The following is a 17619-nucleotide window of genomic DNA, read 5'->3' on the forward strand; positions in this document are numbered from 1 at the left end:
ATATATATATACAAACCTACACGTCACCCTCCCATCTTTGACCATCCTAGTATCCTATTCCTGTTTATTCGTCATATTCTATAAAAAATCCCTGTACCCCTTAAAAACGCTAAAAATACCCGGACGTGCTCTCTCACCCATACCCAACAACCCTTTTAATGTGAATTCCTGCATCCCCAACTCCCTTAATTTATTTCTCATCATCTCTCTCTGTATCCCATACTTCCTGCAACACAAAACTACATGTTCTACTGACTCCTCTTCCTGACATTCCTCACACAATCCTGTCTGGTGTTTCCCTATCATTTTCAATGTTTTGTTTAATGCACAATGCCCCAGCCTTAACCTAGTCCATTTCCTCTCTTCTGTTTCCATTACCTACCCTAGTAACTGCAACACTCTTTTGTATTTGATGTAAATGCCTCCCTTTCCCCTCCCCGTCCCATCTTTCTTGCCACATTCGGTTGACTTTTTCCCAGATTACACACTCAACCTCTGCTTTACTGATACTAATGTGCATTTCCACATTTTCTTTCTTTAACGCCCTCTTTGCCAACTCATCCACCCTCTCATTCCCCTTCACCCCTACATGTGCTGGAACCCATAGAAATCTTACCTGACCTCCCTGATTTGCAATTCTTGTAAATAACTGAAGGACTTCATAAAGTACATCTTGCCGACTGTTTGTGTGAAAAGACCTTAAACTTGCTAGAACTGAGGATGAATCTGAACATATCAATGCTTTGGCTTGTCTGGCTTTCTGCACCCATTGCAACGCAACCAACACTGCCAGCATCTCCACTGTAAACAGCCCTAACTTATTAGATGTTCTTCTGCTGATTCCAATTTCTTTTGCTGGTATTACCACCCCAAATCCTGTCACTCCTGTTTCAGGTTCCTTCGCACCATCCATATAAATGTGAGTATAATCACTATACTTTTCCATCACATGACAGTTAAATGCATTTACCAAATCTGTTTTATATCTTTCTTTCCTTTTTACCTCTAACAAATGCCAGTCTATGTCAGGCCATACAAGCTTCCATGGAGCTACAACCGGATAAACTACTGAAGGACTTATCCTCAGATCAAATACTCCACATTCTTTCGCGATATCATTCCCTACCCGACTAAAGGTATCCCTCTGAAACCTCCCATTTTCCCAGCACTCCTGCAACACTCCTTTAGTAGGGTGAGAATCATTGTGCCCCTGCAAGTTAGCCCAGTAGTTTGCCATCAGTTGCATCCTTCTTAGTTCCAAAGGCATTATTCCCATTTCTACCTGTAGGGCTGACACTGGTGACGTTTTAAAAGCCCCACTGCACACTCTCAAGGCCTGAGCCTGAATCACATCCAGTTTCCTTATAAGAGACCTAGCTGCTGATCCATATACTGTATTTCCATAATCCAATACAGATCTTACTAAAGCCACATACATTCTCTTCAAAGCTGAACAACTTGCTCCTCATTCCCTACCAGTCAAACATCTCATCACATTTATTACTTTTTTACATTTCTCCTCAGCTTTCCTGATATGGTCTGCCCATGTTAATCGTGAATCAAATATAACTCCCAGAAATTTAAATGATGCAACCCTTTCTAATTCAACCCCATACATCCTTAACTTCTTCCCTACCTCAACCCTTTTCCTGGTAAAAAATACAGTTTGAGTTTTGTCTACTGAAAATCTACATCCCCAATCATAACCCCACTCCACCACTTCATCAATTGCTTCTTGTCGTTTCCTGGTCCATGTTCCTGCCTCTTTTCCACAAGGCCCCATCATCCGCAAACAGTGACCTACCTATATCCACTGGTACCTTTGTGAAGACATCATTGAGCATAATGATGAAAAGTAACGGGCTAATCACACTACCTTGAGGTGTGCCATTTTCCACTATGTACTGTTTTGATAATCCTGATCCAATCCGAACATGAATTTTTCTACCAAACAAAAAATCTTTAATCCAATTAAAAACTCTCCCACCAACCCCCATCTTGTGCAGTTTAATTAATAATCCTTCCTTCCACATCATATCATAAGCTTTTTCAATGTCAAAGAACACTGCCACTACTGACTCTCTATTTGCCTGGGCCTTCCTTATTTCAGTCTCTAACATAATCACTGAGTCCATGGAATTTCTTCCCTTTCTAAAACCACTCTGATAACTTGCCAGCATTCCCCTTTTCTCAAGTTCATATGATAACCTTTCTGTTATTGTCCTTTCCATTATCTTACATATACTTGATGTTAATGCAATTGGTCTGTAGCTAGTGGGTTTTGACAGATCCTTGCCAGGCTTCCTTATTGGAATTACTACTGCTTCTTTCCATGCACTTGGTAATCTTCCCTCCTCCCACACTCTGTTATAAAAATGCAGCAAATTCAAGAGCGCTCCTTCTCCTAGATTTTTTTAGCATCACAGAGCATATCAGATCTTTCCCTGGGGAGGTTGGTCTCGATCTCTTTATTGCTCTCACCATTTCTGCTAATGTAAATGGATCATCAGTTATATCATCTGTTCCTTCCCTCCTGCTTAACACACCTGGGTGTTGGCTCATTATTCTTTCCCTTCTTCTTCTCTCTTCTTCAGACAAATTTTCTGAACTGTGTATCAGTACAAATGACTTGGCCATGACCTCAGCCTTATCCCTACTGGACATTGCAGTTTCCTCCTCAGATATCATTACTGGATATTCCCATTCCCTTCTATCTCCTCCCATCCTCTTAATCATTCCCCATATCTCTCCCACAAGTGTTGTTCTTCCAACCTTGTCGCAAAAACTCCTCCAACTTGCCCTTTTAGCTTGACGTATAGTTCTTCTCACCACTGCCTGTGCTTTCTTATATTGAACCAAATGCTGCATATTATGGGTTCTTTTAACTAGCCTGAATGCTCTATTTCTGTTTTTTACAGCCTGACAACATTCCTCTGTCCACCATGGTACCAGTTTTCTATTCATCCTATTTTTACTCCTAGGTATAGATCCTTCTGCTGCCATGATAATTGCTGAAGTCACCTATTTAATTCATCTACATTTCCAGAAATATCAATCTTTGTCAACCCTTCTTCACTCAACTTCTGGAACTTACCCCAATCAGCTTTTTCAAACACCCACTTTGGGGTTCCGCCACCTGGTCTTACTTCAACTCTTTCACCCACTGAACATAAAACTGGGTAGTGATCACTGCCTACTGTTGAAGCAGTCCAAACTCCCCAGTTACTAATGCCAGCCAAGGTATTAGACACTAACGTAATATCTAACACTGACTCAGTTCCTGTTGTTATATCTATCCTTGTGCCGCTACCATCATTCATACACACCAAATCCCTTTCTTCCATCAAATCTTCAATTACCTTTCCACTTCGATCTGTAATCTGATCCCCCCATATTGTGCTATGAGCATTGAAATCCGCACACCACACTACTTTATGCCTGTTTTGTCCTTGTATCTTTAATAGGGTGTCCAAATCCAACCTTTTACATGGATTGTAGTAGTTAATTATAACCACTCCCTCCCACACTTCCACCACTATGTATTCCTGATCATCTCCTTTTTCCAGTACCCTATATGGTATACCTTGCTTGATTAATATAGCACAACCTCCTCCTCCCCCTAGATTTCTATCTTTCCTTATCATTGTATACCCATATACACAAAGTCTAAAGTTGGCTTTAACCAAGTTTCCTGAATACACACTACATCTGGTTTTACAACCATTTCTTTAATAAAGTGATTGAATTCCTGGCTATTGGCCAGTAAGCTCCTTGCATTCCATTGTAAAATAATCACCATAATTAGTATCAACCAACACATGACACTTCCTGGCTTGACTGATTACTGAGGTTCTCCCTCACTTCCTCCCATGTCAGTCCTACTAACCCTAAATGGTTTACTGCTGCTTTTACCACCAGCTGAATTTTGTCACTTTTTGACTTTACCTCAGCCGTACTATTAATCACTCCTGCAATGAATGTTACTACAGCCTTTTTGTCTACACAAATACTGTCATTTGTTCTTTGTTGCATCTCTCGTATCCCTATTGCTCCCTGTTCATTAGGAACATTATTCTGTTCTCTTGACATTCTTACAGCTTCTGCATAAGTGATCTTTCTTTTCACTCTTATTTCTTGAATTTTAGTCTCCCGTCTGACCTCACACCCACTATATGCAACATTATGAGCTCCTCTACAATTGCAGCATTTTGGTTGAACTCCTGTTCCGCTCTTTCCATATTCATGATCACCCCCACATCTAGCACATCTCCTCTGCCTTTTACAGTTTTTAGCCACGTGTCCAAACCTTTGACAATTATAGCACCTCAGTGGCTTTGGCACATACACCCTTACTGGGTAACTCATGAAACCCAGGAACACCTTCCTTGGCACTCTTTCTTCTTCAAATTCAATCAATACTGATTCACTTTTCTTTTTCACTCCCTCCTTTGTTGTTTTCAGTCTTTGAACATTCATTACTTTCCCTCCTTTGATATTCCTCTTTATCTCCTCCATATTTATACTCATTGGTATCCCCGTGATCACTCCTTTACAACCACTGTTTTGTGCTCCCACCCTCCCAGTGTATTCCACCTTGCAGTTTCCTATCTCTTTTAGCTTGAGTGCTTTCTCAAGTTGTTCCTCATTCGCACATCTTACCAATAAGTTGCCATCATTAAGGACTTTTGCAAACACTATTTCCCCTACCTTATTTGTCAGTTGTTGTTAGCACAAACGGGTTAATTTTCTTCATATGTCCCTGAGCCTTCTCATTAAACCTAATTATGACAACACCTCCTCTCTGAGCTTGTTCATCTTCCTTACTTTCAGAGCTTTCTCCACTATCATTTATTCTTTTATTCCCTTTGTCTTGGTTTTTATTCATCCGACCCCTCACTACCTCCTCATTCCCTTTATTTCTCCCTTCACAATAATCCACCTCTCCCCAGCTGCCTACCTCTGGTCCCAAGTCTCTATCCCTCTCCTTCTCCACTTTCTTTCCCTCAACCCCGCCTCTTATCGTCCGCCATTACCGGACCCACACGACCCCCTCCCAGCAATTTCCGTTCGTTCCCCACTCTCTTTCCCTCAACAGGTTCCAAATCACATTCACGCATCAAGCAAAACACAGCCAGCTTCCAGTCGAGCCAACTCAGCCGGCCTCCTCCTGTCCCTTCTCACTCCAAGCCCTCTCGCGGTGCTCTGACTGGACATGTTTTTTCCCCCCATAGATTGGGGGGGGGTTGATTCTCCAGCCTGTCCGTGATAACTTTTGCATAGGATCCCTAGAAAGAAACAGCACGACCATCTCCCGAGGCCTTCGTCCCACTGCCCCTCAAAGCTATGGCGGGCGACCACGATCTCGCGGTGTTTTGTGCGCCGGGCTCTCGCGATGTCTCCATGGTGCTGTTGGTAAACAGAAGGCTCGGAGACATCCGGAGCGAGCACCGCCGGCAGCATGGTGAGTGGCAGCTGATGTTGAGGGAGAGTAGTTTGTGCCTACCCAGAGGGAAGGAAATGGACTTACACCCGCTCCGTCCCCCGAAGGCACTGATTCCTGGCTGGGTTTCCCTGCTGGCCGCTCTGAAGTCCCGTGTTCGACTATTAAGGAAGCATCATTAGTCCTTTTGGGCCAATTTGTGCCTTTGCCTGATGCCCACGTATACACACCTTCCAGCAAACTGTACCTGCTTCCCTTTGCTCCAGTCATCAGGGCAAGGATCCTGCGCCAGCGCTTACCCCACTTGCCTCAACATGAAACAGGGACATAGTCTTTGTTTAGTATTTTATCCACTACCGCATCATTCTGTCCATTTAACCTACAAAATTAAATAGTTAGAAAAATGCTATTACAGATAGATGTCCAAACAAAAAGAAACTGAAATCCAATACAGGTGCTCAATTTATAAAAGATTTGCAAACTTGGAAAATGTTTTGTTAAAAAATTCATAAGTCATAATGAAGCTCTCCGCTTCTTTTTGGATTCCAGACCTAACCAGTTCCCCTCTACCACCACTCTCCTCCGTCTAGCGGAATTAGTCCTTACTCTTAATAGTTTCTCCTTCGGCTCCTCCCACTTCCCTTCCTCCAAACTAAAGGTGTAACCATGGGCACCCGTATGGGTCCCAGCTATGCCTGCCTTTTTGATGGCTTTGTGGAACAATCCATGTTCCAAGCCTGTACTGGTATCTGTCCCCCATTTTTCCTTCACTACATTGACGACTGCATTGGCGCTGCTTCCTGCATGCATGCTGAGCTCGTTGACATCATTAACTTTGCCTCCAACTTTCACCCTGCCCTCAACTTTACCTGGTCCATTTCTGACATCTTCCTCCCCTTTCTAGATCTTCCTGTCTCTATCTCTGGATACAGCTTATCTACTGATGTCTACTATAAGCCTATGGACTCTCACAGTTACCTGAACTATTCCTTTTCCCAACCTGTCTCTTGCAAAAATGCCATCCCCTTCTTGCAAATCCTCCGTTTCCGCCACATCTGCTCTCAGGATGAGGCTTTTCATTCCAGGACGAAGGAGGTGTCCTCCTTTTTTAAAGAAAGGTGCTTCCCTTCCTCCACCATCAACTCTGGTCTCAAACGCATCTCTCCCATTTCACGCACATCTGCTCTCACCCCATCCTCCCACCACCCCATTAGGAATAGGGTTCCCCTTGTCCTCACTTACCACCCCACCAGCCTCCGGGTCCAACATATAATTCTCTGTAACTTCTGCCACCTCCAATGGGATCCTAACACTAAGCACATTTTTCCCTCCCCCCCCGCTTTCCGCAGGGATCGCTCCCTATGTGACTCCCTTGTCCATTCGTCCCCCCTAACCCCTCCCATCAATCTCCCTCCTGGCACTTATCCTTGTAAGCGGAACAAGTGCTACACGTGCCCTTACACTTCCTCCCTCACTACCATTCAGGGCCCCAGACAGTCCCTCCAGGTGAGGCGACACGTCACCTGTGAGTCGGCTGGTGTGATATACTGTGTCTGGTGCTCCCAGTGCAGCTTTCTATATATTGGCGAGACCCGACGCAGACTGAACACCTACGCTCTGTCCACCAGAGAAAGCAGGATCTCCCAGTGGCCATACATTTTAATTCCACGTCCCATTCCCATTCTGATATGTCTATCCAGAGCCTCCTCTACTGTCAAGATGAAGCCACACTCAGGTTGGAGGTACAACACCTTATATTCCATCTGGGTGGCCTCCAACCTGATGGCATGAACATTGACTTCTTTAACTTCTGTTAATGCCCATCCTCTGCTCTTACCCCATCCCTTATTTATTTATTTTCCCCTTTTTTTCTCTCTCTCTTTTTTCTCCCTCTGTCCCTCTCACAGCATTTTCTGTCGTAACCATATTGATTATTTCAGATCATCATCGTTGGAATAGCACTTCTTAAAATGGGAACTAACCTCTCTGAAAGTCTTTTGATCATGAGATGTGTTGGTGATAATACTGCTATAATGGTGACTTCTAGTTTCTCCTGTAACCCCTGTTGCTCCTCATTTGTAATCTCTCTTTTGCCATATAATTTTAATAACTGTTCCACATTCTGTTCCAAATCAAACCCAGGTTCATTTGCCAATTTCACAACGTGTTTTCAAAGAGTTTTCAGATTTGTGAATCCATGGGAGTTGTTCGCCCAATCAAGGCATAACATCCTCCGTACAACATTCATTGTTGCAAGAATTACATCAAGCCAAGAGGCACTATGCTTGTCTTGATATTGTACCTCTTCCCAATTTCCTGAATGAGAAAACACATTCTCAATATTAAAGTGAATTATGTCAGTTTGACTAGATAATTTCAGTAAACTTAGTTGCTTGTATCGAAACAAATGTAATACTAATGAAAATTATCCATTAAACAGGCACCAAAAAAGAAAAAGGGAAAAGCTGGCAAGAAAGCAAAAGCACCAGCTGTGATTGATGGCATTTCCACAGAGGATATGTCTAAGGAGCAGGTAACATTCTTCTGTTCTATAAATTGAAGATTTGCATAAACCTTATTCAGTGCACCCCGGCTAGCACATTTAGTTGTTAAAAAAAAACAGCTTTGGTTGTTTGAGTCCGCTCTGGGAAGTTGGTTTCATATTTGTTGGAAGGCAATTCAGAAAAGATCAAGAGGGCTAACAGGTTTAAAAAAACACTAATGTATCATCTCTTTCTTAAAAGGTGGTAGAAGAATTTTCAAAAAGAAATTGGATGAATAATTGGAATGGAATAATTTACAGCACTGTGAAAAAAAGCATGGGAGTGGCACTAATTGAATAGATCTTTCTAGGACAGGGTTTATGAACAATGGGCAGAGTTGCCCGGGTGATTTATTTTAATAATTTATAGTTCAAGATTTTCAGCAGTTTAAAATAATTATTTTCTAACTATTCATAGTTGGAAGAACATATTGTTCGGCTACGTGAAGAGCTTGACAGGGAACGAGAAGAACGGAATTACTTTCAGCTTGAACGTGATAAAATCCATACGTTTTGGGAGATAACAAAACGGCAACTGGAGGAGAAGAAGTCAGAATTAAGAAACAAAGACCGAGAAATGGAGGATGCAGAGGAACGACATCAGGTGGAAATTAAGGTAATGGCTGTAATTCAACAAGGTCACCGGAAAATTAACACGGAGGGATGTATGCTTCCCTAGACTTATTTTGGTATTTAATATCAGCGATTTGTGTCTGACTTTGTTCCTGGGTATCCATAAGACCATAAGACATAGGAACAGATTTAGGCCATTTGGCCTATCGAGTCTCTCCGCCATTCAATCATTCATTTTTCTCCTCTTCAACCCCATTTCTCAGCCTTCTCCCCATAACCTTTGATGCCATGTCCAACAAGAAACTATAAAATCTCTGCCTTAAATATACCCAACGACCTTCCCTCCATAACTGCACGTGGCAACAAATTCCACAAATTCATCAGCCTTTGGCTAAAGAATTTTCTCCACATCTCTGTTTCGAAAGGCTGTGCCCTCTTGTCCTAGACTCTCCCACCATGGGAAACATCCTTTCTACATCTACTCTGTCTAGGTCTTTCAACATTTGAAAGGTTTCAATGAGATCTCCCCCCTCATTCTTCTGAATTCCAGTGAATACAGACCCTGAGCCGTCAAATGTTCCTGGTATGATAAATCTTTCATTCCTGGAATCATTCTTGTGAACCTCCTCTGGATCCTCTCCAATGCCAGCACATCTCTTTGAAGATGAGGAGCCCAAAACTGTTTACAATACTCGAGGTGAGGCCTCACCAGTGCCTTATAAAGCCTCAGCATCCCATCCCTGCTCTTGTATTCTAGACCTTTTGAAATGAATGCTAACAAAAATCCCTGACCAACAAAAATGTAAATATCTCAGGTTTTGAATATTCCAATTCAGCAAGTTTCCAAGATTTCAATTCAGCAGATTTCCATTGTCCTTTGGGGAAACAAATCTGTTTTTCCACAACCAAATGTGAAGAAATTGACAATTTTTCAATGTTCAAGTTCCCATTGAAACTTACCAGATACTTAAAGTCCTGGATAGAGTGGATGTGGAGGAGGATGTTTCCATTAGGAGAGTCTAGGATCTTGGGGCACAGCTCAGTTTTAAAATGACATCCCCTTTGAAATTGAGATGAGGGGGAATTCCTTCAGCCAGAGGGCAGTGAAATTGTGGAATTTGTTGCCCCAGAGTTCCCTGGAGGCCAGGTCATTAAGTGTATTTAAGGCAGAGGTTCTTGATTGAAAAGGAGATTAATAGTCACGGGTAGAAGGTGAGAGAATGTGGTTAAAGATCAGCCATGATTAAATGGGAGAGCAGACTTGATCGCCCAAAAGGCCTAAAGCTGCTCTTTTATCTTACAGTCTTATGGTCTGAATGTTGGCTTTTAATTGGCATAGCTCTGATTTTCAGAATACTGAATTCCTCCAGAAGAATAAGTAGTTTCTCTGCATTTGCCCTGTCACAAAATCTTTTCACTTAACATATGGTTTGCAGACTACTTTGGTTCCCTTCTAAGGACAATATACCTGTTTGAAATTCAATGTCCAGTACTACAATGCAGAATTTCAAATAGCTTGTGTACAATATCTCACTATTAAGCTCAGCTCTCGAGGGTTAATATTTCATTTTCTATTTTTAGTGATTACATTGGAATGTAAGTATCTTTAGTTCCCCACAGATCAGAATTCTTTATTACTTGTTTCATTCTTCGGTATCAGTAATGTTTAAGGTGAAAAGCTGAGATTTCAATACACGTTCTTGGAGAATACCACTTGCCATTAATCAGCAATTGAAGAAAGTTTCTTTTATTGCTGTCACCTATATCCTACTGCCCAGCTGATATTAGAATTATGCCGTATGTACCACTTTCGATTGTTCAAAATGGCGCCGGTAACGGGCGACTCTGTGCATGCTGTCCCGAACAAACTGCCCTCTCCACTATCCTATACCCGAGAAACCCTTCTAAACCTCCAACTTAGCAAGGTAAAAATCAACGACACCCTGGCGAAGCTACTGACCCAGCTGGAGACCACCGTGCCAGAACTGCTGCTTAAACTCCGGGCCGCACCTGGATCCCACCAACGAGGCCAACCACGTTCCTGGAGACCTGCGGTCTGCTACCGTGCCGGAGCGCTTGGAAACACGGCCCATTCCGACCAGTACCTCTCCAGAGCAGACGACCACACAGAAGTGACGGTGGAGACCTCAATGTGCCCCAGGCACTTCCCCAGAGCGACCACCGTAAAGCCCCATTGGTGGCCATCCACAGCTGCCGGAAGTGAGGCCTCTACCGCCGACCTCGGAAATCGAGCCCGAGGCTCGACTGGAACGGAGGCCTCCGCAACCGTGACTCGGCTTAAGGACTTGTTTCAGCAAGGAGCCTGGCCCTCCGGGATTAAATGTCGGCTTCGGGGCCCGACCCCCGGCAACTGGAAGTGGCAGCGGAGCCTCCCCTGTTACTCAGCCCGACCCAGAGCACACGACGACGCGACCCACCGATCGATCCCCGTGGGACGCGTCCACCTACCTCAAAGAGCTGACAACAACACACTGCGTCGATGGAAACCTGGAAAGATGCACTACTTACCGAGGAAGTGTGGGAAAAGAGCTGGGCTGCTGGTCAGATTGAAACTGAGGGGCTCCGGGGTCCCTATGCACACCATCCTACCAGCTAATGTGCAAGCCATAGAGAACTAGGTGGATGATCTTAAAAGGAGACTCACCTACTGCAGGGAGATGCAGAACTGCTACCTATTCTGTTTCACCGAGACCTGGCTCTCCCCTGCCACCCCCGACTGTGCCATCCGACTGGAAGGATTTTCAATCCATCGGATGGACCGCATGGCGTCTTCGGACAAGACGAGGGGAGGTGGTGCCTGCCTACTGATCAACACTGGGTGGTGCTCGGACACAGTGGCACTGACAAGCTCCTGCAGCCTGGACCTGGAACACCCATCGGTGAAGTGTCGTCCCTACTATCTGCCACGGGAATTCACCTCGGTTATATTGACAGCAGTCTACGTTCCACCCCAGGCGGACGTGGAGTGTGCTCTGAACATACTGTATGCCAACATCAGTGAACTTGAGACCAGGTATCTGGAGGCTTTGCTCATTGCAGCCGGGGACTTTAACCAGGCCAACCTCAGAAAGGCGCTGCCGAAGTTATACCAGCATGTCTCCTGCCCCACTAGAGGCCCAAATATACTTGACCACTGCTACACAGCAGTCAAGGATGCCTACCGTTCCGTCCCACGACCTCACTTTGGAAAATTGGACCATCAGGCCGTACTCCTCCTCCCGGCTTACAAACAGAAACTGAAGCGGGAGGTCACGGTGTCAAAAGTAGTGTCGCGTTGGACGGAGGAAACGGATGAGGTCCTCCATGACTGCTTTGAATCGGTGGACTGGTTAGTATTCAAGGACTCGGCAGCTAACCTCAATGAGTATGCCTCAGCTGTCATGGACTTTATTTGGAAATGCACGGAGGACTGTGTGTCTTGCAAGACGATCCGGTTATTCCCTAACCGGGAACCTTGGATGAATTATGAGGTCAAGTCCCTTTTAAAGGCTAGAGCTGCAGCATTTAGGTCCGGGGATACCAGTCACTACACGGAATCCAGGCATGAACTCCGGAAAGCCATTAAGGACGCCAAGAGGCAATATCGAGCCAAGTTGGAAGCCCAGGCTAACAAAAGGGATGCCAGTAGACTATGGCAGAGTCTAAATGAGATCACTGGGTGCAAAGAAAAGGCTGGGAATATCAATAACTGTGGCGCTTCTCTTCCTGACGAACTTAAACATATTCTACGCAAGATTCGAACAGAAGAGGAGCGTCCCGCTCCCTCCGGATGAACCGGACCTGGTGGCATCGAAATTCATCGTCACTGAGGAGGACGTTAGAAGGGCCTTCCTGAAGGTAAATCCAAGGAAGGCGACGGGCCCAGATGGCGTCCCAGGACGGGTTCTCCAGGCCTGTGCAAGCGAGCTAGCTGGAGTGTTTGCTGACATCTTCAGTCTCCTTGCTTCAGTCTGAGATCTCCTCGTGTTTTAAGAAGGCATTGATAATCCCAGTGCTGAAGAAGAGCAAGGTGGCATGCCTGAATGACTATCGACCTGTGACTCTTGACATCGATTGCTATGAAGTGCTTCGAGAGATTGGTTATGGCACACATCAACCACAGCCTACCGGTCAACCTCAACGCTTTGCAATTCGCCTACTGGAGCAACAGGTCAACGGCAGATGCCATCTCTCTGGCCCTACATTCCTCCTTAGAACACCTGGAGAATAAAGACGCATACGTAAGGCTCCTTTTCTTTGACTACAGCTCTGCCTTTAATACCATCATTCCAAATAAATTGATTCCTAAGCACCAGAACCTAGGCCTTAGCACTCAGATCTGCAGCTGGATCTTCAACTTCCTCACAGACAGGACCCAGGCTGTAAAAATAGGGGACAAGCTCTCCTCTACAATCACTCTGTGCACCGGCGCTCCACAAGGCTGTGTACTCAGCCCCCTGCTGTACTCACTGTATACCCATGATTGTGTAGCCAAGTTTCCATCAAACTCAATATATAAGTTTGCTGATGACACAACAATTGTAGGCTGTATCTTGGGTAATGATGAGTTTGAGTACAGAGAGGAAATTAAGAACCTGGTGGCATGGTGCGAAGACAATAACCTATCCCTCAACGTCAGCAAGACGAAGGCATTGGTTGATGACTTCAGAAGAAGTAGTGGACCGCACAACCCAATTTACATCAGTGGTGCGCAAGTGGAACAGGTCAAAAGCTTTAAGTTCCTCAGGGTCAATATCAGAAATGATCTGATTTGGTCCAACCAAGCAGAGTTCACTGCCAAGAAGGCCCACCAGCGCCTTTACTTCCTGAGAAAACTAAAGAAATTTGGCCTGTCCCCTAAAACCCTCACTAATTTTTATAGATGCACTGTAGAAATCATTCTTCTAGGTTGCATTACAACCTAGTATGGAAGTTTTCCTGTCCAAGACTGAAAGAAGCTGCAGGAGATTGTGAACACGGTGCAGCACATCACACAAACCAATCTTCCGTCCGTGGACTCACTTTACACCGCACGCTGTCAGAGCAGTGCTGCCAGGATAGTCAAGGAAACGACCCACCCAGCCAACACGCTTTTCGTCCCTCTTCCCTCTGGGAGAAGGTTCAGGAGCTTGAAGACTCGTACGGCCAGATTTGGGAGCAGCTTCTTTCCAACTGTGGTAAGACTGCTGAACGGATCGTGACCCGGACCCTCCAAATATCCTGACCTGCCTCTCATTTTTGCAATACCTTACTTCCCATTTTTCTATCTTCTATTTATGATTTATAATTTAAAATTTTAAGATTTACTAATTTTAACTATTTTAAATATTTAATATTTGTACTCCAGGGAGTGGGAAGCGCAGAATCAAATATTGCTGTGATGATTGTACATTCTAGTTCCAATCGTTTTGCGACAATAAGGTATAAAGTATAAAAGGCATATCCTTGCCCGTAAAGACTTGCAAAGTGTGAGTGGATGAGACTAAAGTGGAGTAAGTTGGCCTCAACTCTAAGCGGTGTGTGTGGCGTAAATTTAGTACTGTGCATCAGCCGGGTGACAGCATTCCTACTGTAAAGTATGGCAGATGTAGCATTATTCTGTGGGGATACTTTTCAGCAGTAAGGACTGAAAGTCTGGTCAGGACTGATGGGAAGAAGGCTACTAAATACAGAAAGATTCTGGATAAAAACCTGTTGCCTCTATCAGGAAACTTAAACGTGGAAGTAAGCAACACACATAAAAATTGCTGGTGAACACAGTGGGCCAGGCAGTATCTATAGGAAGAGGTACAGGCGACGTTTCGGGCTGAGACCCTTCGTCAGGACTGACTGAAAGAAGAGATAGATCTCTTCTTTTAGTTAGTCCTAATGAAGGGTCTTGGCGCAAAACGTCGACTGTACCTCTTCCGATAGATGCTGCCTGGCCCACTGCGTTCACCAGCAATTTTTATGTGTGTTGCTTGAAATTTCAGCACCTGCAGATTTCCTCGTGTTTACGTGAAAGTAAGTTTGTCTTTCAGCAGGACAATGACTTAAAGCACAATGCCAGAGCAACCAGAGCGTGGCTTCAAATGAAGAAAATTGATGTCCAGGAGTGGCCCAGTCAGAGTCCTGATTTTAACTCAATCAAACATCTGTGGCAAGATCTCAAGGTTGCAGTCCGTTGCCATTTTCCAACTAACCTGGGCAGCTTGAGCAATTTTGCAAGGTGGAATGGGCAAAGCTAATAGAGATTTATCCAAAGACTGCAGGCTGTAGTTGCAGCGAGAGATGGTTCAACTAAGTACTGAGCAAAGGGGATGAATACTTTTGGACTGCTGACATTTCTCAGTTTTAAATTTTTAATTTTTCATCTTTTACAATTTTTCCCCGTTTTTTTGGCTCTACTGTGAAAAAAGGAGCATATGATTCACAAATAAAAATTATCAATTAAATTGATCAAAATCTCTGGTTGTAATTCTCATTTATGTGAACGAAGGGTTGGGGGCTGAATGCTTTTACACGGCACTGTATTGTCTTAACTTTTTCTCTGTTGTCTTAATGATATTCAGTACTGTGTCCAATTATAAATGTTCATTTTTTTTACTATCCAGTATAACCATGCCTATGTTAATCTTTAATGAACCCATATTTCCTTTTATTACTCTTCTTAAATGTTTATAAAATACTTAATAAGTCCTTGAATTTATCTTTTAAATTCCTTTCTGAATCTTTTATTACATTTTGATATCAGTTTCTTGTTTTTGTTGGTCTTGTTTTGCTGGGTTTAATCTTTCCCAGGATCAATAGAGGACACAAGCCTTGGTTATGATGACCATAGGTTTCTTAACACTGATAATTGCTATCCAGATGTGGAAGTCCTGATGTTTGCCATCTGGCTTCCCAGATGATGGTTCCTGTTCTCCTTTTCAACTCACCTTTGCTTCGGTTTTTGTGCTTCCTTCAAACGCTCTGCAGCACCAGTTCCTACACTTCCTATGGACACTCTAGAATTTTGGTCCCCATGCTCTCGTCCAATACTGAAAATATCATATCATGTAGAGATAGGGTAACTAATGAGACAGTACTCCAGCGTGCTCATACAAAAAGATCTTTAATGAGAACATTAAATGAGAGGAAACTTAAATTCCTGGGCCATGTCATCAGAAAGAGAGAAATAGAATGCCTTACATTACTAGGCTGTATGCCTGGGAAATGCGGAAGAAGAAGGCAAAGAAGAAAATATATGGACACTGTGAAAGAACTAACAGACCTAAGTGTGCGAGGTATCATTGACGCTGCATGGGATCGTTCGATGTGGAAAGCCATGATCGCCCAAACGTGTAACACGCAAGGCAGATAAAGAAGAAGAAGCTCTCTTCCAACTCAATGGAGCTGCAGTTCGTGCTCCCTTCTGACTTATTGGTGATCATGGGGCACTTCAACATGCAGGTATTTTGGGAAAATTAGGTTAATACTGGATGCCAAGAGAAGGAAGTTGTAGAAAGCTCACGTGATTGCCTTTTAGAGTAGCTTGTAGTTGAGCTCAGATGGGAAACAGCAATTCTGGATTTGGTGTTGTACAATGAACCAGATTTGTTTAGGGGGCTTAAGATAAAGGAATGCTTAAGGGTCAGTGATTATAATGTCATTGAATTCATCCTGCAGTTTAAGGGGGAAAAGCTGAAATATCAGTGTTACAGTAGAGTAAAGGGAATTACAGAGGCATGGGAGAGGAGCTGGACAAAGTTCATTAGAAGGTTGCACAATCAGAGATGACAGTAGAGCAGCAATGGCAGAAATTTCTAGGAGTAATTCAGAAGGTGCAGGATTATTTTGTCCCAAAGAAGTGTTCTAAAGGGGGGTGGGGGTGAGGCAAGTGTGGCTGACAGCAGAAGTGAAAGACACCATAAAAGTGAAAGAGAGGGCATGCAATACAGATTTCCCCTGCCATCCGAAGGTAGAGAGTTCCTACGAAACGGTTCATAAGCCGAAATGTCGTAAAGTGAAGAAGCAATTACCATTTATTTATATGGGAAAATTTTGTGAGCATTCGCAGACCCAAAAGTAACCTACCAAATCATGCCAAATAACACATAAAACCTAAAATAACAGTAACATATAGTAAAAGCAGGAATGATATGATAAATACACAGCCTATATAAAGTAGAAATACTTCTCTACAACGATTGCCTGCACAGATCTCCGTAGCCAAAATCTCACGCAAGCGCTGTTGGCATAAATGCGCTCTCCAGTAACCTTTAAACTATGAAGCTGCCAAATCTACCAAATAACACGTAAAAATACACAGCCTATATAAAGTAGAAATAATGTACGTACAGTGTAGTATCACTTACCGGAATTGGGAAAACAGTGACGAGCACACGGATGATGGAGTGTTAGACTGAGTCGTTGCAGGCTGGGTGGTGCAGTGGCCCCCACTCTCTGGGCCGCCGACCCGATACATTGCCGCAAAAAATGCAGTAGTAGCCGGGAGGCACCCAGCACATCTTTAAGGAAAATGCTGAAATAAACATGCTAATTAATTAGGTGCTGCCCGGTGCGTAAATGTCGGCGCAGATCAGAGGCAATTGACGATTGCATCGCCTCTGATCTGGGCCGATAATTATGTGCTAGGCGGCACCTAATTAATTAGCATGTTTATTTTGGCTTTTTTCTTAAAGATGTGCTGTGTGCCTCCCGGCTACCACTGCATTCTTCGCGAATCGGTACAGTATCTGTCCAGGGCCCAGGTGTTGTGGTGGTGGGACACGGGGGTGTCATCTCATCGTCGATCAGGGCAGGCAGCTCATCTTCTCCTACGACTGCCCGCCTCGAGGTCGAAGGTCGAGGTTCGTCGTCTGCTGTGGCTGATGTGGAAGGCTTGCTTGACTGCTGAGCCTCATGCATTTTTCTATCATACAGTTGTTTGTAAGCTCTCAAACCATCCTGCAAATATCCCCTAAACCTACGTACCCTTTCAAAATTAAAGTCGTACTTTATCATTGCAGCGAAAATCTCACGCAGTTGCTTCACTTTCTGCATTCAGTTTCAATTGTTATCCTTTCCTCTTCCAATTGCATCA

At 43.9% G+C, this 17619-nt stretch overlaps 1 protein-coding gene across 1 annotated transcript in view; it reads left to right on the plus strand.

The window, feature by feature from the left end:
* The first annotated feature begins 5421 nt into the window (after positions 1-5421).
* The window catches only part of gas8 (growth arrest-specific 8), a 43659-nt gene continuing 31461 nt past the window's right edge, over positions 5422-17619 (plus strand). The window contains exons 1-3 of the mRNA XM_072279761.1: positions 5422-5461; positions 7881-7973; positions 8401-8598. Of these exons, the coding sequence (XP_072135862.1) occupies positions 5459-5461; positions 7881-7973; positions 8401-8598 (294 nt within the window). The 5' untranslated portion in view covers positions 5422-5458. The remainder of the gene's footprint in view (positions 5462-7880; positions 7974-8400; positions 8599-17619) is intronic.

Source organism: Mobula birostris, chromosome 15 (assembly GCF_030028105.1).
Source record: "Mobula birostris isolate sMobBir1 chromosome 15, sMobBir1.hap1, whole genome shotgun sequence".
Lineage (NCBI taxonomy): Eukaryota > Metazoa > Chordata > Chondrichthyes > Myliobatiformes > Myliobatidae > Mobula > Mobula birostris.